Below are 24,114 nucleotides of genomic sequence, written 5' to 3'. Positions count from 1 at the left end.
AGAATTATCTTGAATGGTCTCAGTCCATGAGGTTGGTGATTGATGGAAAAGGGAAACTTGGATACTTGAATGGTGAGATAAAACCACCAACAACCGATGATTCGAAATATAGGCAGTGGCGCTCAGAAAATTCAATGGTTACTGCCTGGTTGATTAACTTAATGGATCCGGTTATTGGAAAACTATTCATGTTTTTGCAGACTGCTCGGGATGTTTGGGAAGCAGTTCGAGAAACCTATTCAGATTTGGATAACCATTCGCAGTTATTCGAATTAAACACCCATATGTGGAAAATGCAACAAGGTAATCGAGAGGTAACAACTTACTATAATGATATGATGGCTGTTTGGCAGGAATTGGACATGTTTGAAGATGAACAATGGGAGAATCCTAATGACAGTGCTCGGTACAAAAAGAAAATTGAAAGAGGACGAGTATTTGTTTTCTTGGCTGGTTTAAACAAAGATCTTGATGAGGTTCGTGGACGTATATTAGGAAAAACCCTTTACCAACTATTAGAGAAGTTTTTCGAAGTGCGTAGAGAAGAAGCACGACGAAAAGTGATGTTGAAAATGATGAACCAAAAATAGATCTTGTGGATCTGCTCTTATAACTCGAGGTACAAACTCGGGGGGAAAGCGAAACCCCGTGATCATTGTCGAAAACCATGGCATACTCGAGATACTTGGAAATTGCATGGAAAATCGGAAGAAGAAAACAGTGACGATAACACCAAGTTAGGAGGAGATGTACGAGCTTTTCAAGCTAGCAATACTAATCCGGGGCAGTCTTCTTTTGAATCTCTTCCTTTTACCAAGGAATGATAGAGCACTGTATAAAATGTTTAAGTCCCAAACTTTAGAAAAATCTGACTTGTCTTGTTCTTTTGCACAATCGGGTAATTCTTTCATTGCAGCCATAGCTTGTTCCAAATCCCATAACACTTGGATATTAGATTCAGGTGCTACTGATCACATGTCTGACAATTCGCAAATTTTTTCCTCTTATATACCTTGTGCAGGAAATCAAAAGGTTAAAATTGCAGATGGTTCCTTAGCCACTGTTGCTGGGAAAGGAACAATTCCTATTTCCTCTTCTCTAGTTCTTAAGAATGTCTTACATGTTCCACATTTGTCATATAATATTTTGTCTGTCAGTAAGTTAACCTCTGATTATAATTGTCAAGTGATTTTTAAGTCTTCCTATTGTAAATTTCAGGATTTAACCTTGGGGAAGATGATTGGGGGTGCTAAATTGGATGGTGGACTCTACTTCTTCAATGATGAGTCAACCTTTGGAAGGCAAGACCTGCAAACTTGTTTCAATTCTATTTCTGTTTCAAGTGACACTAAGATTATGTTATGGCATTATCGGCTAGGACATCCAAATTTTCAATATTTAAAGTATTTGTTCCCAAAGTTATTCATGAATAAAAATCCTTTGTTTTTCCGATGTGAATTTTGTGAATTAGCTAAACATCACCGAACTGTTTACCAATTGCAACCTTATAAACAGTCCAAGCCATTTACCATGATTCACAGTGATGTTTGGGGTCCTTTTAGAGCGCCGACATTTTCTGGAAAATACTGGTTTATCCTTTTTATTGATGATCATAATAGAGTTACTTGGGTCTTTCTTTTAAAAGAGAAATCTGATGTTGAAAGTGTGTTCAAAAATTTTTATAATATGGTTCAAACACAATTTCATACTCAAATTAAAATTTTTCGAAGTGATAATGGAAAAGAGTTCTTTAACAATGTGTTAGGACAATTTTTTTGCTGAAAAAGGGATTATTCATCAAAGTTCTTGTAGTAACACGCCTCAACAAAACGGGGTAGCTGAGAGAAAAAATAAACATATCCTAGAGGTTGTTAGAGCTCTTAGTTTTACAACTAAAATTCCAAAGTATCTTTGGGGAGAAGCAGTTTTAACAGCCATATATTTGATTAATAGAATGCCTACAAGAATTTTAAATTTTAAAAAACCAATTAAAGTTTTTAGTGAATGTTTTCCTATAACTCGGCTAACTAGCAACATTCCTTTAAAATTTTTTGGAAGTGTGGCTTTTGTCCATAATCATAATCCCAAACGTTCAAAACTTGATCCAAAAGCACATAAATGTATTTTTGTAGGCTATCCTGCAAATCAAAAAGATTATAAATGTTTTGATCCAGTTTTAAAAAAAATGTTTATTTCTATGGATGTCACTTTTTTTGAAGGACAATCATACTTTGACAAATTTCATCTTCAGGGGGAGAACACTAGTGAAGATGTCTCAACTGATTCTGGTTATGATTTAAATTCTGATTTAACTTTTGAATTTTTTTCAAATAATGGTATTTCTTGGGAGTCTAATCATGTTTCAAAAGAAAATGGGTCGAAAAATAAAGAAAGTGTGGAAACAAATGATTTAAATATTGAAAATACTGAACAGCCTTTGATAAGGTCATCTCAAAATCAAAATATTGAAACAACTGATATCTATGCGGAAAAGTTTAAAGGTCTTGTATATTCAAAGGAACATCAAGCACAAAAAAGAGCCACCATCCCACAGCACCATCAAGAATCTAATCAGAGGTTGGATCATGAAATTTATAGTAAGTCTCCAAAACTTCCTACAAATAATCCATCTAGTCAACTTAGTCTTCCCATTGCTCTTAGGAAAGGTGTTAGGTCATGTACTAAACATCCTTTGTCAAATTTTGTATCTTACAAAAATATTGTGCTTTTATCTCACAAATGTCTAGTATGGTTATTCCAAATAGTGTTCAGGAGGCTCTAAATATTCCTGAGTGGAAAGAAGCTATTTTGGAGGAGATGAGAGCCTTAGAGAAAAATGCTACTTGGGAAGAAGTGGATATGCCAGATGGGAAGACATTTGTCCGATGTAAATGGGTGTTTACTGTGAAGTACAATTCAGATGGATCCTTGGAAAGATATAAAGCTCGTCTAGTAGCCAAAGGATTTACTAAAATATATGGAGTGGACTACTATGAAACTTTTTCTCCTGTGGCGAAACTCAATACTATTCGAGTGCTCTTGTCTGTTGCAGCTAATCTAGATTGGTCCTTGAATCATATAGATGTGAAGAATGCCTTTTTGAATGGTGACTTAGAAGAGGAAGTATACATGGAACCTCCACCTGGTTTTGCTCAGAAATTTGGAACCAAGGTATGTAAGCTAAAGCGATCTTTATATGGCCTTAAACAATCTCCTAGAGATGGTTCGAGAGGTTCACAAAGTTTGTTAAAGGTCAAGGTTATAATCAAAGTCAATCTCATCATACTCTTTTCATAAAGAGTTCTATTAAAGACAAAATTTCTGTTTTAATTGTCTATGTAGATGATATAATTTTGACTGGAGATGACATAATTGAAATAAGCAGATTGAAAAAAAACCTAGCCAAGGAGTTTGAAATGAAAGATTTAGGCAAGCTAAGATACTTTCTTGGAATGGAAATGGCAAGGTCAAAGAAAGGCATTGTTGTCTCACAACGGAAATATATTCTAGATCTCTTGAAAGAAACTGGAATGAGTAGTTGTAAACCTTCTGAAACTCCAATTGAAGCTAATTCTAGACTTGGGGAGGTAAAGAATGGTGTTCCATTAGACACAGGAAGATATCAGAGGTTGGTTGGAAAACTGATTTACTTATCACATACTTGTCCGGACATTGCTTTCGCTGTAAGCTTGGTAAGTCAGTTTATGCATTCCACATATGAAGAACATCTTGAAGCTGTATATCGAATTCTTCGTTATTTAAAAAGTACACCAGGAAAAGGACTTTTTTCAAGAAAAATGAAAAAAGAGGAGTTGAGATGTACACGGATGCTGATTGGGCAGGTTCAATCACTGATAGAAGGTCAACTTCTGGATACTGCACATTTGTTTGGGGTAATTTAGTCACATGGAGAAGTAAAAAGTAGAATGTAGTTGCTAGAAGTAGTCTTTGAGGCGAATTCGGATCAATGGCACAGGGAGTGTGTGAGATTCTTTGGTCGAAAAGGGTTCTACAAGAGCTTAAAAGATCCGTGAGTTTACCTATGAAGTTGTATTGTGACAACAAGGCGGTATCGATTGCTCATAATCCTGTTTTACATGACAGGACAAAACATATTGAAATTGACAGGCACTTCATAAAAGAAAAACTTGAAGAAGGAATTATTTGTACTCCATTTGTACCAACTACACAGCAGATGGCAGATATTTTAACTAAAGGGTTATTTAGACAACAATTTGAATTTCAAGTTAGCAAGTTAGGCATGACAGATATATTTGCTCTAACTTGAGGGGGAGTGTTGATAAGTTAGAATAACTAATTAGTTTTTGTTTGTTAGAGATATGGATAAATATTCTAAGGTTTAGGGATAAGATAAATTAGTTCCTATCTAAGTTCTTTTTCTATCCTTTAGCTAATATATATAAGTTGTATTTCTCCTATGTTTGATATATAGAAAAAGTATAAGAGAACATTTCTCTTTTTTCCTTTCTCTATAAAATTCTACAATCTACAATTTCAATCCCTAACTCTTTTAACTTACTTATATTCATCTTCAATTGTGCTTCAAAAGTTGATTTTGCACGACTCTAAAATTCTATCTTTCTTTCTTCTCCCCTCCATTTCTTAGCCCATTGAGCATAGATGTGCCTAGCACACATTCTATGCTCAATTTTTGGGTAATTCATCTTCAATTGTAGCATCAAGATCCTTAAAAATAACAATGATTAGTATAGGTGGTTAATGTAGCATATACTATAGGAATTCAAATTTAATTAAGGATAAACATATATCTTCTGCATATCACTAATTATGCAGTATCCTTCACCATAGCTAAGGGGTTCAAGCACCTCAAAAACCATGGCCAATTGTATTTATTCTCAACCTACACCACAACTCATGCAAGAGGAAATATTTGATTGTTTTCATCCCTCCCTACAACACAAAGCAGTTTTCCTTTCACTATACTCTTCAATAAACAACCATTTAACCCTAAAATTTGTCTACACCCATCTACCTAATTTTGTTTTAGTGTTGCAAACACATATAAAATCTTTTTAATTTTACGCATATAATCTTTTAAATTTCTTACTATCACACTCATCAAATTTGTCTAGTTTGACAAAACATGTAGTACCCTTGTTACTATCTTTTATCTTAGCATATAATCATAGAGTTTAGCATACTTATCCCTATAGTCACCCAATAACTTATCATGTACCTTTTTCCTAATTGCCCTAGCTACTGTGAAGCTAATAGATAGCTTTAATTTAGTTCTACTCAAAGCCCTTAAATCTTTCAATTTCATTTTTGGTTGTGTCATCAACCTAGACTTTAATAGCTTTGCAAGGAAGTTATTAGTTGCAATTCTATTCTTTGAAACCTTGTAGCACTTATGAGAAGGGTAATAAGTTTTCATAGTTAAGTTTTCATCATATCATTCTTTAAAAATAAAAAGCAACCAAGGACAGTTAGGTGCACCCTTACACTTAGCCCTTGTCCTATGTGCCTTATTCTTTTTCAACATAATTTCTAACCCTTTAACAATAACATACCTTGCTATTACATCCCTCACTTGGTTCATATTAATAAACACCATGCCTAAGCAAAAAATTGAAATTTTTGCTTCAGCATCAAACCTAACTAGTGTGCTTCTTCTTCTTCTTCTTAAAGTAGTTTCACCACATTCCACATCAGTATCACTAAAGTACTCACCATCATCACAACTATCAAAATATTAGGAGCTATTTCTATGACTCTCATAAGAAGATCCCCCTGACTTCATCAATCTCTATTTCAGACACTTCATTCATAGGTGGTTCATCCACTACTGGCTCTGTCATATTATGTTTCTTACCCACCTTTCTCCTCTCATGAAATTCTTTTATTTTCTCCCTAGCAGCCTGTAACTCTTCATCTTCGTTATTAATTAACTGCTCAATTAGTACCACAAACTCATCAAAAGTTGTATGGTACAATTTCTACCTCACACTCCTCTTCATATTCACTAACTACTGATTTGCTATTGCTACCTATTTCTGCCTCTTTACTTTTGCCTACGTAATTACATCCATGCAAAGACTTGTCTCTCTCAATTTCGATTGAAGTATTCACATTATATATAAAAGGAGATGCAGTTGGATTGTTACTAGACAATACAGCCACAAGTGGTTGCTCATTTACACCTAGTAGTTGGACTATTTGTTAGGACTGAATGGTCTATATAAAGGTTTAATCCAGAACCACTCAATATATTTTTAGTTAGATTAATTAGGCATTTGAAACTGTTGTTTAAAATAAACTCCCTACTTAATTTGCATTTGTAATAACTACCTCCTATCTTATTATACTCTAGCTTTTTCATATAATACATAATGTTAGGATAGGACATTACATTTAAATTGAAATTTTTATCTACACATACAAGTACCCCACCCACATACTTAGTGTTACTGCCATTCCTAATAAAACTACCCATATGGTGGTCATTCAGATAAATAAAGACCTTATCCATTCTGTAAAGCAACAATACAACAAAACAGAAGAAAAATAAGCACATACTCCAAAAATAATGATATTAAAGTAATGTTGAATCATTAAGAAATAAGGGCAAAACAAGCATTATGGGACGAGAAGCTCACAATACTATAACAATATCAATTTCAAAGGTTTATAAAATAACCCAGTTGCAGAAAAATAATAGAATAAAGGGGACCACAGCAACACAAACAATACATTATTCAATAAATTCGATCCTTACCTGTTAGTGCTCTAATACCAACAACCAACAGTAAAGCCGACAGGAATTAGGATTTAAAGAAATTCTTTTAAGTTTTCTTTAATAGAAAAGGATTTCCTTTAACAGAAAAAGGGATTTTGCGATTTTGAGATTTACAAAAAAAGATTTTGGATTAGGTTTAAGAATTATGGATTATATTCAAAACGGAGTGTGTTGGCCTTTATAAAAACGGTGAGTTTTAATGTAATAGAGTCATTCTTATTTTATTCTAAAATATTAATCCTAATTTTTTTTTATATTTAAATTATTGCTCCCACGTGATTTTACCAGTGCTTAGAATACACGCACAAACGATTGTTTACTTAGAGGCTTATTGACACAACTTCGTTAAGTATAAAGACCAAATCAACCGTTGGAAATATGAAGAGTTTAATTATAAAAAATATTAAAATTCAATATCACAATTATATTTTTTGCCCTAATATTATATATGCAATAAGCTTTACGTCAGGGGTAATTATAACTTTCCTTTTAATTTGCTATATTATACTAGTTAGACCTTTACTATAATTAAAATTTGTTAAATATATTTTATAATCAAAAGTATCTACATGTTATTAGACATTTAATTTATAATATGATAAAAAATCAGATTTAAATGAATTAACCATCTGAATTAACTATCTAACTTGTACATAATTAGACATGGTTTATATGCTAATTTTATCAAAACATTAAAAAATATAAAAGGATTATGCATAGATTATATAAATATTAATACAATTTGATGAAAATCTAACTATAACCCTCTATCCAAAGTAGTGCAGTCCTATGACAAATTGAGTAAAAAGGTACAATTGATCCTTAAATTTCTTATTACGTGTCTAAAATTGACTTTTTTAATCAAATCAAAGAATTTTTTTCTTACTTATTATATAGTTTAATTAGAGTGTCTAACTGAATAATAATAAAATTAATATCTTTAACTATAAATTTTTATTTTAATGTTAGTAATTTAATAATTATACTTTAAATGTAAATATTTTAAAAATATTTAAATCTTTAAAATTAAGTTACATTAAAAATTAGAGCAAGTAAAATAATATTAATTAATTATTCTTTTAGAAATTAATTAACTTGCTATAAAACTAACTATTGCTATAAAACAAAGGATAAGAAGGTCAAATTCTTATCCTTCCGGACCTTATCTCAAGTTTGCTAAGCGAATTTCTCTTAAATATCTTGATCGGATGATAATGGCTATGTCAACGGCCAAGATCCTCCCAATGCAAATGGTGAATTCTAAACTAATAGTTATATAATAAAAATTTAAATAATAAAATAATGACTTTATTAAAATTTGATGCATACAGTCTTAAATAATTGAGCATGTAAGTATTAATTATTTAATGTTAAAATATAAAATTTATGTTTATACATATTATTTTGTTTATTTATTGCGGTCTATACAGTTAAATGTAAGTAAGTATTAGCAAAAAAAAAAAAAAAGTTAAGACAATTAAAAGAGTTAGTCTAGTTGGTAAAAGAGGTTACTTCTTCTCCTTGTAAACTAAAGGTTTAGTTCTCCTAAATGCACCAAATTATTATGAGAATAGAAAATTCTTATTTAAATAAAGCATATTTTCTACTTATACATCAAACGAATAAATGACTGATACATATTTATTAATTTCAAATACTGAAGTATGCAATTATTTAATTCTAAAACTAATTATTATTCACATATTTATTATGGTGCATACAATTAGTGTATTCAATAATATACACTTTGCGGGAAGTACATTGGATTAAGAGAATTAAAGAGTTTGATAGAATTTAAAACTCTGAGTCTATTCAATAATAAGTTTAAAAGACTCTATATAATTCATGAGTTTTAAAAAATAAAAAAGTCTATCAAAATTAAAGCGTATTAAGTTATAGCTTTTATAAAGTCTATAAAAGTAAATTAATATTCAAAGAGTAATTAACTTTTATAGATATAGACTTTACATATTTAGAATCATAGTGGTATGAATAAAAAAAATCTCAAAAATCCTCTTTCACTTCTCTTCAAAATTCTAATAGACCTTTTCTTTTCTGAAAATTCATTTTTTTTCTAAAGTTCTCTTACATTATCGTCATTATTCTTATTTACTATATTTTCTCTAGCTTAAGAAAAATAGAGATTAGATGAAAATCAAGTTTTGAAAATTATTACTAATAATATTTTCTTAAACTCATAAATACAAAATAATAATTAATAAAAAATTTTAATTTAATTTTAAAATGAATAATCTATTGGTTTTTGAAGGACTATTTTGAACAAATAACTCTACTATAGATTTATAAGTTTTATTAGGTAAGTCATTTAGATAATTGTTTGTAATGGTAAGAGTGATTATTGTTGGTTTATGTATCTATTAAATAGGTAATGAAATCAAGGATGACATAAATTTGGTGGTTTAATTGGAGATAAAATATGATATATTTTTTTAAAAAAATTATTTTCTTGACAGAAAATAATATTTATGATGTGAGGCAGAAAAATTTAAAAGTGGATTTAGATTTGACATAACAATAATAAAATTTGTTACTTGTGTATAAAGTTACAAATAACATCAAGTGAAACACATGAAGTAAAGGCCGAAAAAAAAATTGAAAAATTATAATGATTGATTTTAATTTTAAATAATTGAATAGTAAAAAATAATAGTCTATGAAAATTAATAAAACTCTATCAATATCTATTAAAGATTTTTTAAGTAAAATTTATAAAAATTATTTATAAAATTTATGAACTCCACAAAAATTACTAAAAAAATTCACGAACTTATTAAAAGTAATTTATTAAAAAGTCTATAAAAGTGTTAATAGACCATTCTCAATAAATATAAGTTGAGAAAGAAGAACTCAAATACCAACATCCTAAAAATGACAATAATATATTAAATCTTGGATTAATTTTACTAAACAATTAAAATAATGATAATATATTTAAAAAAAGAAACTAAAACAATAAGAAAACATGCAAATCTTTTATGTTTTCCTCTTTAAGAAAAAAAGAAAAAAAATAAAAAACCAAAACATAATAAGTTTATGATGTTTAAATGAATCAATAAAACAACACAACTTTGCCTTATGTACGTCACTCTTTGACCAACATTATAAAGCTATATATAACCACGAAATCTAATTTTATTTTTTTCGCTTTGTATCAATACTCATGTTTTAGTATGATGTAATGAAACATGTAATAAAATTACCACTATATTATATACTTTAATACTTTATTTATTTATTAAATTTATTTTTTGATATAAACGTAACTAATTATTTTTAATTTAATATAATACTCAATATATAAAATTTATATAATTATAATTATTTATAATATATTTATTTTTATTTTTATTAATATAATTTAAACACTCGAGCTACCACCATCCGACAATTAGTGACCTGATTTCAACGCCAACGACCGATGATCATATTCCAGTAACTGATGACCAAATTTTGATGGACGACTGATGATTAAATTTTGTCGCTTGGTGACTATTATAAATAATAATTTCTTTTAATATTTTATTTTTATACTAATTATTATAAATAATTAAATATTAAAATAAAAATTATAATTACATTATATTATATTTATTTTTTTATCACAACCAAACAGGGCGATAGAATAATGAACATATTACATTCTATTATTACTTTCATTCAATTACTTACTTAATTACATTTAATTTCATTATGCTTTACCATGAGAAGAAAGAAAGAAAGAGACACACAGCTTTTCTTTGGTTTCTCTGTTCAAGCAAAACGATAAAATTGAAAGAGTGTTTATATATAGACACTTAATTTGTGCACCTGTAATACATGCATGCAACATCTCTTTTCTGTCACTTACATTGAGGTGTCATAAATTTTGAAAAGCTGTCCTTCATGCAACAACACCAAAAACCCCTTCTGTTGCCTGTATATTTTGAACCCGTCGAGAGGGGGCCCTGCTGGTTGTCTATGCTTTTAACTTCTTCTTCTTCTTCTTGAACAACTTCTTCTTCAACAGAGTTCGTTGCTTGTGACTTCTGAAATATGGAGTAAGTTAATTGCCTTTTAGCTTCCTTTATACTCAATTTCAATTTCTTGTGAGATGATGGTTATGCAAATTGTGTGTGTATAAATATATCTATGTGTGTGTAGAGGGTAAGAATTGAAGATTGGGTTATGAGTATTTGGGTGCAATTATAAATGTTTGTATGTTTCAAGGGCATTTATATTTTATCAAGGGACTAGAGAAGTAAGGAAGTAACGAAATACTTGAGAAGAACGGTTCTTATTTGCACTGAATATATATACCGCCAACCGGCGACTGGATAAATCATACATATTTTATATTTTAATATTAAATTATTAATATATGTTGAATTTTTAAACTCGTAATTAAAATAAATAGGGAGTTTTAAACCTAAATTAGATAAAAAAAATTTATAAAATATTATATTATTATTTATGCTATGCAGATACAGGGGTATTTCCCTAGTTAGGATGTTAGAGAAAAAGTATTTATCATTTTAGAATAAAAATTTAGAAAACACTATTCTTAGGGTAGTTTAAAAAAATTTCATTTTAGAGTGATTTTTGATAACGTCAAAAGGTACAGGGATCTATCCGTCACTCCAACTGATAGACAGAAGCGGTCCATTAGTTGGACTAGCGAACAGTCCCTGTATGCTAGTTCAACTGCCGAACAGTCTTTCAACTTTAAGGAAAAAAAAGTGACATATATATAATAAAATTTTATGATATGTGTAACTATTTTGACACATAAATTTTTATTTTGACATATATATTTATTTGTAATACATGAAATTTAAGTTTATATGAAATTTATTATTTTTCTATTAATTTACTAATTAATAGATTATATTTCTAATTAAACAATAACTTTAGTCCTAGAAAATAATATTTTAATTATATTTTTAATATCATAATAGATAATGAATCAATTTCTAATTAGATAATGATTCTAATTTTAAAAAATAATAATATTTTAAATAATAATTTATTAATAAGTTAGTTTTCTAATTGTGTAATAACTTCTAATCCTAAAAAAATAAAAAATAGTAATATTAATTATATTTATAGGATTAATTTATATAATACTAAAGATTAATTAATAAATATTCTTAAAATAATTATAATAAAAGATTTGTTGAAATGAATGAAACATTAAAATATTAAAAGAATTTTAAGAAAGATATTCAAAGATGTTTAAAATTTATTCATGTATTATTATTTTTCAAAATATTACAAGTAATTATAAAAAATTAAAAATTTATTAAATTTTATCTATAGACTCAATTTATATTATTATTTATAATTAAAAAATAATTACAACGGTTGTGTAACGCATGAATACATAATTAGTTAGATATTAATTTTAATTATAGTTTTTTTATTTAAAATATACTTTACTAGTAGTTAATTCATAAAAGTTATTCAATTATTAATGAATTATATATTAAAGATTTTAAAATAAATAATTAAATCTACCTACAAAATTTAGAAATCATCTTGCAATTATATTAATTTTTAGATTGTTACAATTATAAAAAATTTAAAACAAATACAATAAAGCTATAAAAAAATTACAAAAAGACAAAAAAAAAAAAATCAGACAAAATTCAGCCCTCTATCTGCCTAGAAGAGTGGCGGACAGAACTTGCAAAATTTCTGTCTATCTAACTTAGAGGCGGATAACTTTTCTTTTTCAATTCAACCCATTTTAATTATCAAAAATTATTCTAAAATTAAAATTATGTATAATTTCACCCTAAAATGAAAATATTTTTTTTAAAAACTTTAAATTAAGAAAATGTAAATACACCGTAACAATTATGCGAGAATAACATGTATATATATATATATATATATATATATATATATATATATATGAGTTATTTTTATTTTAATATTAAATAATTAATACATATTCAATTATTTAAAAATTAATAAATATACGTGCTATTTATTTATCAATCTAATATTTATGTTGAAATGTACACTTAGATTCAATATATTACTTCAATGTAGAATCAATTTTTCTTTTTGGAATTTAGGTGAAACAGAGCTGAATTATTGTAGCCTTATTTCAAGCAAAGAGCCTAGGGCCTGTTAAAAGGGAGAATAAGAATGGGTTCAATGGCTACTACTTTTTACTTCTTCAGTCTCGTGCTTTCCTTCTCACTGCCAGCCATTGCCAAGAAAACTTACATTGTTCACGTGAATCACAACGCAAAGCCTAATTCATACCCCACACACCATCACTGGTATCAATCCCTTGTCACTTCCTCCTCTTCGGATTCCCTCCTCTACACTTACACCGCCGCATTTCATGGCTTCGCGGCCCATCTCGACCCTCAAGAAGCTGATGCTCTTAGAGAGATGGATTCTGTCCTTAATGTATTTGAAGAAGAAATCTACACCCTTCAGACCACCCACACCCCACAATTCCTCGGCATTGATGCCAACTTTGGCTTGAGTGATGGACGTAATTTTAATGATGTTGAGCAAGCTTCTGCGGATGTTATTGTTGGAGTTCTTGATTCTGGTGTGTGGCCAGAGTCAAAAAGTTTCGACGACAAAGGCTTGCCAGCAATCCCAAAACGTTGGAAAGGAAAATGCAAGTCTACTAAAGATTTTGATCACAAACTGTGCAATAAAAAGCTGATTGGAGCTCGTTATTTTGTAAAAGGACACAAAAGAGCAACTCAGTCTAAGGAAATTGTCTCGTCCAGGGACTACGACGGGCATGGAACGCATACTGCTAGCACAGTCGCTGGTTCGCCTGTAGCGAATGCAAGTATGTTTAGATATGCAAGAGGCACCGCCAGAGGGATGGCTGTTCGTGCACGGGTGGCAAGCTATAAAGTGTGCTGGAGCACCGGTTGTCTTCAGTCTGATATAGTTGCAGGGATTGACAGAGCTATTTTAGATGGTGTTGATTTGTTATCACTCTCGCTCGAGTCTCGAGCTTCTCAACCTCTTCCATATTATGCTGACCCCATTGCTATAGGTGCATTTTCAGCAATGGAGGCAGGCATTTTAGTCTCTTGTTCAGCTGGTAACAGGGGACCTGAAAAATCCTCCGTAAGTAATGTAGCTCCATGGATTATGACTGTAGCTGCTGGAAGCATAGACAGAGACTTTCCAGCCTATGCTTTGCTGGGTAACAAACAGAGGGTGGCCGGGGTCTCGATTTCCAGAGGAAGACGAAGGGGGATGGGCAAGCGTAAGCCAGTGAATCTAGTGTATCATAAAGGAAGTAATAGTTCGAGTAATTTTTGCCTGCGTGGAACTCTTGAACCAACACTGGTGCGTGGTCAAGTGGTGATCTGCGATCAAGGGAAAATCTCACCTATAGAAAAAGGTTTAGTGGTGCATAAAGCCGGAGGTGTTGGGATGATACTGGTGGATAATACGGTTGTGAAGGAGTTAGTGGCTCATAACCACTTGCTGCCGACTGTGGCAGTGGGGAAGAAAGGCGGAAAGCTGATTAAGAAGTATGTTAAGACTGACCCTAATCCTACAGTCCTACTTAGCTTTGGTGGAACGGTGGTGGGCGTCCGGCCTTCACCGATGGTGGCAGCTTTCAGCTCGAGAGGGCCGAATCCAGTGACTCCACAGATCTTGAAGCCTGACATTATGGCTCCTGGGGTTAACATTCTAGCTGCATTTTCTGAGGGTGCTAGTCCAACTGGGTTGAAGGAAGACAAGAGGATCACTAAGTTTCTCATTGCATCAGGTATTTTGCCACTATATATATTTGCATATAATGCTTTACCACTGAGTTCAGAATTCTGCTTCATTTTTTATTTTTTTTTAATCAAAACTAAATGGTTATTCCAAATGTTAAAGGCTAATATCCTCAAATTTTTATATATTAATTTTTAAAAAAAAAAATCATAAATTAGAACGTGGAATACTTAATAAAATCTCCTATGCATATAATAAAAATGTTATTTTGTAATGTAATCCAAATTTTATATGATAAGATGATGTAATAATTTTACTATTTTTTTAAAAGAATCTAAATTATTAATAAATTTATTATATGCGGATGACCGTCTCTATTTAGTTATAAATACATTTTATACTCTTCAAAAAAATAGAGGGATAAAAGAGATAATTTGTAAAATATTAAAAGATATTTATAGGGACTAAAAAGATATTATACGTAATTCATCAAATGTTAAAAAACATAAAAAGATCAAAAAAGATATTTTATAAAAATCACAAGAACTAAAAAGATATTATTTGAATGATAATATTCATATTTAATCTTTTCATAAAAAGTTTTTATTTAAATCCGACGTATGTTCCTATCTTTATACTAAATTGATAGATGATTGATACATATTTATTTATTTTAAATATAAAATATGTATCCATCTTTTTAATATCAAAGTGCAAAACACTCATATGTATATATCAATTTCTTATTAATCGTGATATATACATTGTGATATATATATTAGAACTAGTTAAGAATTTTTTTCTTTTAAGATTGTGTGTTAAATATTTATAAGTTATTAATTTTGCAAGTAAAAATGTGTAATAGGTGAATTATAAAATATAGGGTGTTAATAGAATATATATATATATATATATATTGTATGCATTTTAGACAAATTTTCTTTTGTCAGGAACATCCATGTCATGTCCACATGTAAGTGGGATAGCAGCATTAGTAAAAGCAGCACATCCAACATGGAGCCCAAGCGCACTCAGATCAGCTCTCATGACCACAGCCTACACTGTTGACAGCACCAACACTCCTCTCCAGGATGCTGTAACTGCCAAATTTTCGAACCCATGGGCTTATGGGTCTGGTCATGTAGACCCGAAGAGAGCCCTCTCTCCTGGCCTTGTTTATGATATCTCCCCACAGGACTACGTCACATTCTTATGTTCATTAAATTATGACCTTAATCTCACTTGTCCAAGGAAATTCAGTGATCTTGGTGAGCTAAATTACCCATCATTCTCAGTCTTGTTTGGGAAGAAGACTACTGCTGTGCGATACAGTCGTGAATTGACAAATGTAGGCACCGCCAGAGCAACGTACAGAGTGGCAGTGACTGCACCGTCTGAGGTGGCAGTGACCGTGGCACCAGCTAAGCTTGTGTTTAAGAAAGTAGGGGAGAAGCTGAGATACACAGCCACATTTGCAGCCAAGAGAAATGCAAAAAAGCCAGCTGGGGGTGCTGCGTTTGGTTCAATTGTTTGGAGCAATGCCAAATACAAAGTGAGCAGCCCAGTTGCATTTGCATGGACATGACATAAAAATATGTCCAATGCATGTTAATAAGCATGTGCTTGCTAGCTAGCTGTTTTAGCCTCTAATTTTGTGTTGGTGCTCTCTAAGTTTTCAAGAGAACGTAGTTGTACTTGTATTTATTTTGCATGCAGCTAAAGCACTTCTGTTGGGTAGGGTGAGAGCCACTGAACCATGCATCAAATTTCTGTTGTTAAATTTAAAAAGTTAACGGATTGGATCAGTGGTTAAACCTATTTCTGCATTGCTAAACAAGAGGATAACAACAAGGTCGGCGTAGTATAGTGGTGAGTATTCCCGCCTGTCACGCGGGTGACCAGGGTTCCGATCCCTGGCAACGGCCATTTCAATTTTTCTTTTGCCCACAATTAGATGCACAAAATGATTAATGAATAAGGTAGATATTGTATATTAATATTTGAGGCACTAGACAGCTAACAGCCTAACAGAACCATAATGAAAAAAAAAATGTTACAACTGTATTTAGGCCAAAACAAAAAAGAAAAATCATGAATATCATTGGTAATAGTCACTGCAACAGATTGTCCATCCAAATTGACATGACACAACCTCCCTTCAGCATAATTGCCAAGGACTAAGCTGAATTCCACCCAAACCACAAAATCAGTAATCTGAGCTGTTCCTTGTGGAGATGGTCTAATTGCAGGTAGGTTTTATCATAAAGATGGTCATTTATGTCAGTTTACAAAAATGCACTCAAGAGCGCCAAGGAATATGATAAACCAGCAGGACAACCATGCTTGACAAAAAGGTGCATGCTATCTCCGCATGACCCGATGGCGTTCTCGTTTTCTGAAACGCTCTAGCATGAACTCATCAGTTGCAGCTTCTCTACGAGTCGCATCAGTGTTGTTATCAGCTGGTTTGGATCCAGCACTCTCATCCTGTGAATTCCTGTCCTTGTACAGCTCAGGATGCTCTGCAAGTTTCTGAATATTGTCAGAAAATAAAAGAAAGGAACAAAAATGTTTGAAAAACATCAGAAAGCTCTCCAAAGAATGGACCAAAAAGAATACGAGAAAGTCATTTGAATCATAGGAATATAATACCATCTAAGCAGTCCAAACTAACTAAGCCTTTATATTAATTTTCATAATATGATGAGGTAAATAACATATAAAATACACTCGAGCAATTAAAGAGAAAAATCAAAGAACTGTAAGCAACCTCTTCGCAGTTTCTCAGCATAATCCCTGCCACGTTGGAAATAATCTGCACTGTAACTTGATGGGATACTAAATTCTGATTTTGCTCGACCCATTAGCCGTTTCTCCTGTAGAAGTTTTTTGGCAGCCTCAGTTTCCTCAATATTTTTCAGTTTGTATCTGGAACCATGAAAGAAAAGTATTACTAAGTCCTCCATAAAAATTGCAAGGTGACTTTACAGCCTTTCTACAGCATTAAGATGCACATCAAATCATGTTTCAACAGCCATGTAAAACCAGCAATTAGACAATCCTTCAGAGCTCAATGCAAATCTTTACTTTATATGTTCTTTTAGAAAATACCATTCTAAGGATATAAACATTGAGACAAAGGAGCCAAAATAAAAATCAGAAATAAATAAGAAAATAAATAAAGAAAAGGGCATACTCAATGGGTAGCTGAACCTCTGCAATCCCAGTAGTCCACTGGGTAGAGCTTTCTTCCGAGTTTCTCCTTTTCACCTGAGAAGACAAATAAAAAGGTGAAGGAATCAATTGAAAGACATAATAAATGTTAAAGAAAGAAAATGGCAGAAAGTCTTCAGCGCCTAAACACCCAGCATCAAAGAAACAAAAAAATTAATACTTAAAAGAACACAGACACAGAAGCATAGACTTGGAGAAAGAACACACATGGAGGAACAGAAAGAAAAAGTTTCCCATCACTTGTGCACATAAAAGTTTGCAAATGAACTCGAGAAGGACAATGCAGCAGACTGCAAAGAGACCTACATTAAAATGGAGCCACATATAAACTAGGCGCATCTGTTCAGCGAAGAGTAGAAACAGAAAATGCTTCAAATTTAGATATTTTGTTACTCGGCATCCATTATCCAGTGCAAATACCTAACACCATATTGGTAACTTGTCTTCTCTTCATAAGATCGAAACAAGAATAGCAGGCAGCAACTCTACTACAACATCATAAGTAATAGGAAAAAAAAAAATCTTGAGGGATAGTATACTTTAAGATGTTCAGGAATTGTGTACAATTCATCTTCAGCGCGCTTTAACTCGTTTTCAACTTGTGTTGCATCAACGTTCTTTCCGCTTTTCTTTGCCAATTCTTGCTCAACATACATCAGCCTGTTTGTTTTGTTAGATAACCACAACATATCAATCACTTCTCATAAGACCCTTCAACAGGGCATTAGGATAAACAAAATCCATAACAATTTAGACAGTAAAGAAGAGTACATGTTAGGATCTTCAACCATAACAGCAGTTTCTTGAGCAAAAGTATCCTGAAGAACAAGGTCTTCTTTCTCTCCATCCCCATCGTTCTTCTCGGTTACTTTTTTGGAAGATACTAAACCACTACTATTTTGCTGCAGCTGCGCTGCTGCTGCTGCTGCTGATGATGATGCTGATGATGATGGAGTCAATATTGCTGGTATTCCTGATTTCCTTTCTCTTTGCTTTTGTAGGAATTTCACTTCCTCCAATGCCAATCTGCACCCAATCATTCATTTCTTATTCTTAATTCAAAACCCTAAAATCTGAATTTTCAAATTTGTAAAATATAAGAATAATAATTAATATTAATTACCTCCTTTCTTCTTCATCATCATCTGGCGTGGCATTATTGTTGTTTCTGCTGCTCTCAGGATCTTCTGCTTCTTCGATGCTTCTCTTCCTGAAATTCTTCTTCTTTTTCAGCATTTTTCTTTTCTCTTGCTCGATCCTGGAACTGCTTGGAACGCTGCGTTTTAACTCCCCGAACTCAACTTTCCAGTTTTTGTCAATTTAGCCCTTACTTTTGTTCCCAACCTTTTTATTTGACGTCCAACATCATTTTTTTAAATTATTATTTGGTAAATATATACAAACTTAGGACATCGTATTTAATTAAGATTTTTAAAAAATTTTACATATTTTTTTTAAATAAATTACTTTTAAAAAATTTTTAAATTTTTAATAATTTTTTTAGAGTTTATAATTTAATGAATCACTTCTATAGATTTTACATAAAAATACTTTTATAGACATTGATAGTTTTTTTTATTGATCTTTATATATTATTATTTATTTATTATTTAATTATTTAAAAATAAATTTAATTATTTTACTTTTATTATTTTTTTCATTCTTTTCCGTTTACTTTAAACATTATTCCACATAATATTATATGCAAAATAATATTATATGCAAAATAACAGATTTTATTTCATTATTGTATTAAATTCATACCAGTTTTAAATTCTTTTATCTCACAACATGAATACTATTTTTTTTATAAAGAGAATAATTTTTTAAAATAAAATTATCATATTACAACTTGTCTCTAATTAAACCACCAAATTTATGTCATACTCGTTATTTTTTTTATTATTTGTTTGATAAATACTTAAACTAATAATAGTCACGCTTACTAAATTATTTGATAAATACTTAAATTGAAAATTATGCTTACCAACATGAAAAATTATTTAAATAATCTTCATAATAAAATCTGGAAGTCTATATATAGTGAGGTTGTTTGCTCAAAACAATTCATTAAATGTTTCATTTTAAATTCATATTTCTTATAAGACCCTTTTAAAATTAATCTAAAAAATTTTAATTAATTTTATATGTGTGAGTACAAGAAAATATTATTAATAATTAAATTTTAATTTTTAAAATTTTATCATTTCTTATATCTCTTAAGATGAAGAATATAGTAAAGAAAAATGAAAATGATAACGTAGGAGATTTTAAAAAGAAGAAAAATGAGTTTTCAAAAAAAAAAACTATTGAAATCTATGAAAGGGAAAGAGAAATTTTAAAACTTTTTATTCATAACAATATATAAAAAATCATTAAAGTATATGAAAGTTTATATCTATAAAAGTTAATGACCTTTTAAATACTTTATAAAAATCTATATTGAATACCTTATATGACTTGTACAAAGTTTTTTAAAGTCATTATTGAATGAATCCTAACTTTTAAACTTCATCAAAGTTTTTAAAAATTTTAATTGAACACACCTTCCTTAACATTTCATTATAGTTTTCAGAATATTGGTACATAGCCATTCCTTCTCTTAATAATAAAAACCTATTTTTGAGTAAGTATAAAGAAAAATAATTATTATTAATCTAAATTAATGCTTAAATTTAATTTAAGTAAATTAAAATAAACTCAATTATTAGTAATCGTTCTTAACTATAAAATGCTAAACACAATAATTATTAAATTTCTTATTCAGGTTAACCAACTCGTAAACTCTTGAGTTTAAACTCAACTTTGATAAGGTTAAAATCAAACTTGAGTAGTTTATAACTTGAATTCAAATCTCTTTGGTTCGAGTAAAACAAACTAACATAATTCTTTTCAGAATTTAAGGTTTAGTATTAAAAGATATGGTTGATGATTTTTTTTTCTTTTTGAATAAGAATTGATGAAATTTTTAAAAAGTGATGTTTGTAAGTTCGCATTTGTATGTGTATAAATTGTTCTTATAATAAGCGGTATATTTATCTGGATTATACTAAGGAACTATGAGGTCACTATTATATAGACTGATTATCGCATGAAAGCAATAAAAATAAATCTAAACCTAAACCAATAATTTGAGAAAATATAATATTCATAAAATAAATAAAATAAACTAAAATAAATATGCAAATAAGATATTTATGAAAATAATATGATAAAAACAGTATTTAGCCTAGCTAATTATTTACTTCTTTTTTTTCAACCTTAAGCACAGATCTAATGAATAATATTGTAATGTTTTTTTCTCTTGAATTACTCAAGCTAATTATGCAATTAAAGTTTTTTTTATCAATATAAATTGAAGTGAATATGATATTTTTAATAAATTCAACCTAAATATTTTTATAGTTATTATTGTTGAATTAATATGATGATCAACTAAAAATAACAACTGAAACTAATAAATATATGAAATCATTCATCAAATAAAAGAGAAAATAAGGTTCATTCATAAGTAAAAAGGATAAACTAAACACTTAAAGAAGCTAGCCTAACATATTTAGCCCAATGATCATAGCAATTAAATAGAAAGACATAAAAATAAGACTAAAAATAAAAGCTCCCTCCAGATCGAAAATTTCTTAAAAGGTAAGAAGATGATTGATCCTCACTCTCTACCTCTTGGAAACCTCCTTAGATCTTGAAAGAATAACAAAAATAAAAACTAAAGTGTTTGGAGAAAATGAACTAGAAAGAAAATTTCAGAGAGAGAAATAATAGACAGATGCAGACTATCTGAGTTTTGTATATGATCTCCAATACTTATCTAGCATTGTAGAGATTCCTTTTGCAGACTCATCCTTTAAATACAAAATCTCTAAGAGTTATCTTCTAACAACTCTTAATTATCTTAAATAAAATAAATAACTAATAATGGTCCATAATTATAAAAAAAACTAATTAATTTTCCTTTAGGCCTTATAATTTTTTGCGAATCCTGTGTAAATAGTAGTCCACGCGTCTTAATTTTAGGTTTTAGCAGCAATAATCCTATTAAAACCTATTTTTGAGTTTTTTACTTCATATTTTCTCTTTTTGGCTATTGTTATTTGAAATTGGACAAAAAAACTAAAATGAGGTGATAAAGCATATATATATATATCAAATAGACCTTTTTAAATAGTTTTTAGATTTTGAAAATATATCCTTATTGTGTACCTTTATATACTTATTTTCTATCGCTCCATTTTAATTTTTGTCAAGACTCCATCTGTGGGCCGTGACCGGCACTAGGGAATGGGTATGTGTAAGGCCACCAAATCCCGTACTAAGACTGATACTCACTGACTTAAATAAATTTCATCTCATTTAATATTATTGATTTCACAATTTATCATAACCATTAAATTTTACACAATTAATTCAGTCTGCCAGAAGAATTAGGCGATACCCAAAACTACAAGGAATTACAACAGATAAGTCTATTAATTCTACTGCGGAAAATCTAAGATTTTACAAGTTAACAATACCAAATAAATTACATCACCCGATGATGAAGGAGGCGGGTTACTAGATAAGAGTCGCGGGAAGACTAACAGTTGCAAACACTTCAATAATACATTTATTTAATTTGAATTAAATACTAAGTCATGCAAAAATAAACGTGTCATGTCATGCTTGAATAAAATAATTTTCACACACAATAGGACGGAGTACTTCAATAGAACTCTAATCCCAATACTAACATCTCGATCAACCTCAATACGGACATCTTGACTAGCTTCAACTCTAACATTAGGACTAATCTCATTCCAACAGGACTAGTGCCTAGAGAGCGAAGCTCGACCAGGGTCCTTAACTCCAGTCCGACCACTTAATGTTCGCTATCAGCCTTAGCCTTTCAGCTCTCTTATTCCAATAAGACTGGCGCCCAGAGAGCGAAGCTCGACTAGGGACCTTACCTCCAGTATGGTCACTTAGGTTTCTAAATAAGCCGGCGCTCAGAGAGCAATGCTCGACCAGGGACCTTTACTCCGGTAAACACACTCTATTAAGCCTAGAGAGCGATGCTCGACCAAGGCAAGTCCTAATCTTTTCTTTTTAAATTTACCTATTTACCATTTTCCATCACTCTCAGATTTATATCGGAACACTTATCAAACTCTTATATTCTACTACCGTTTCGTCCCGAGTCATCATGCAATGATAAAATCAATGATAAGGGATAACATACATAAATAGTAATTAAAAAGCATAATACATATGAATAATAATTAAATTAATAATTAAACTTGTAATTAATTAATCACGATAACTATTTAAAATTGTGCATGACACGTGCATAATAGATATATGACTTTAACTCACAGTTTGGCGACCTCCTAGCTCTGCTCCGTTGCCTCGGGTGGAGCGAGCCGAACTGACAGATTATCGAGACGCTTGATCGCTCGGTCGACTTGCCTCCAGCCGTCGGAGTCCGATCGACGATCCGAACACACCATCGAACTCAAAATGACGTGCTGATGACGATCCCCGTTTTCGATTTTCCGATCCGACCCCTGATCATCCGGAGAGATTTGCGGACGATCTCGGTCGTCGATTTGTAAACGGAGTTCGATCGCCACGAAACCGGTGCCATTGTGAAGCTTGAGCTGAGGGGAGTCCAGATATGTCCTCCAATCATCCATCCCCCGTCGGAGCTTGCCGGAAAAGCCAAAAAATTTCGGATGCCCCCTACTTTCTCTCTCCACCGGATCTTTCGTCTCCGGCCACTATTGGCGTCGCCGCTGCTACCAAAAGAGAGCCCTCGCCGAGGGGAGCCGATCACCACCAAGATCAGCCGACAAGGTTGCCGGAAACGGTCAGAAAAGAGCCCGGAAGTCACTGCCTCTTCCTCGCTTTCCGGCCGACACTGCCACCGCCACGTGCGCAAGCCGTGCCCACCCTTCTTCCTCCAGTCCCGCTCTCTCTCCCCGATACTCTTTTTGTCTTCTCCATATCGACATTTAGTCCCTGAAGTTTTCTTTCTTACCTTTTGGTCCCTCAACTTTTTTAATTACAACAATTTCGCCCTGTAAAATTATCAATTAACCCCTAAACTTTTTTTTAGCCTTTCAATTAAGCCCCTAACTATTTAATTTGGGCCAAATTAGAATTATTGAAAATACACAATTACATATATACCCTTGTCGACACATTTATTTATAAAAATACCAAACATACAAATTTTCATTAAACCCCCATAACAATAAAATTATTCTTTTAATCCTCATTCCAAAATAAATTTTCAATTTAGTCCTAACGCGCAATTAATTTAATTAATCAATTTGCTAATTATTTTTCAACTTAAAATTTAATACATCTAGCTAATTAAAATATCAATTTCTCCA

At 31.0% G+C, this 24,114-nt stretch overlaps 2 protein-coding genes across 2 annotated transcripts; one reads left to right on the top strand and one right to left on the bottom strand.

Annotated features, from left to right (window-relative positions):
• Positions 1-10,591: 10,591 nt before the first annotated feature.
• On the top strand, positions 10,592-16,231 carry LOC8262614 (subtilisin-like protease SBT1.8). The gene is made up of 3 exons (XM_048371882.1): positions 10,592-10,836; positions 12,859-14,543; positions 15,445-16,231. Exons 2-3 carry the CDS (start codon positions 12,932-12,934, stop codon positions 16,077-16,079), a joined length of 2,247 nt encoding a protein of 748 aa, XP_048227839.1. The 5' UTR covers positions 10,592-10,836; positions 12,859-12,931; the 3' UTR covers positions 16,080-16,231.
• Positions 16,232-16,572: 341 nt separating this feature from the next.
• On the bottom strand, positions 16,573-19,072 carry LOC8262620 (protein COP1 SUPPRESSOR 2). Its single transcript, XM_002519317.3, has 6 exons — positions 18,852-19,072; positions 18,500-18,754; positions 18,268-18,388; positions 17,691-17,764; positions 17,265-17,422; positions 16,573-17,016 (listed from the first exon to the last, which is right to left on the bottom strand). Exons 1-6 carry the CDS (start codon positions 18,962-18,964, stop codon positions 16,856-16,858), a joined length of 882 nt encoding a protein of 293 aa, XP_002519363.1. The 5' UTR covers positions 18,965-19,072; the 3' UTR covers positions 16,573-16,855.
• Positions 19,073-24,114: the final 5,042 nt, after the last annotated feature.

Source organism: Ricinus communis, chromosome 3, assembly GCF_019578655.1.
Source record: "Ricinus communis isolate WT05 ecotype wild-type chromosome 3, ASM1957865v1, whole genome shotgun sequence".
Taxonomy (NCBI): Eukaryota; Viridiplantae; Streptophyta; class Magnoliopsida; order Malpighiales; family Euphorbiaceae; genus Ricinus; species Ricinus communis.
Note: the sequence above shows the minus strand (reverse complement) of the source record. Positions and strands in the feature narration are given on the sequence as shown.

Excerpts from the sequence above, each read along its gene's own strand:
- LOC8262620 (XM_002519317.3), bottom strand. The coding sequence starts at position 18,964 with ATGCTGAAAAAGAAGAAGAATTTCAGGAAGAGAAGCATCGAAGAAGCA. Across the intron at positions 18,755-18,851 it reads GATGATGAAGAAGAAAGGAG|ATTGGCATTGGAGGAAGTGA; the intron begins GTAATTAATATT and ends GATTGGGTGCAG. Across the intron at positions 17,017-17,264 it reads TGCTGAGAAACTGCGAAGAG|AGCATCCTGAGCTGTACAAG; the intron begins GTTGCTTACAGT and ends AGAAACTTGCAG.
- LOC8262614 (XM_048371882.1), top strand. The coding sequence starts at position 12,932 with ATGGGTTCAATGGCTACTACTTTTTACTTCTTCAGTCTCGTGCTTTCC. Across the intron at positions 14,544-15,444 it reads TAAGTTTCTCATTGCATCAG|GAACATCCATGTCATGTCCA; the intron begins GTATTTTGCCAC and ends TTCTTTTGTCAG.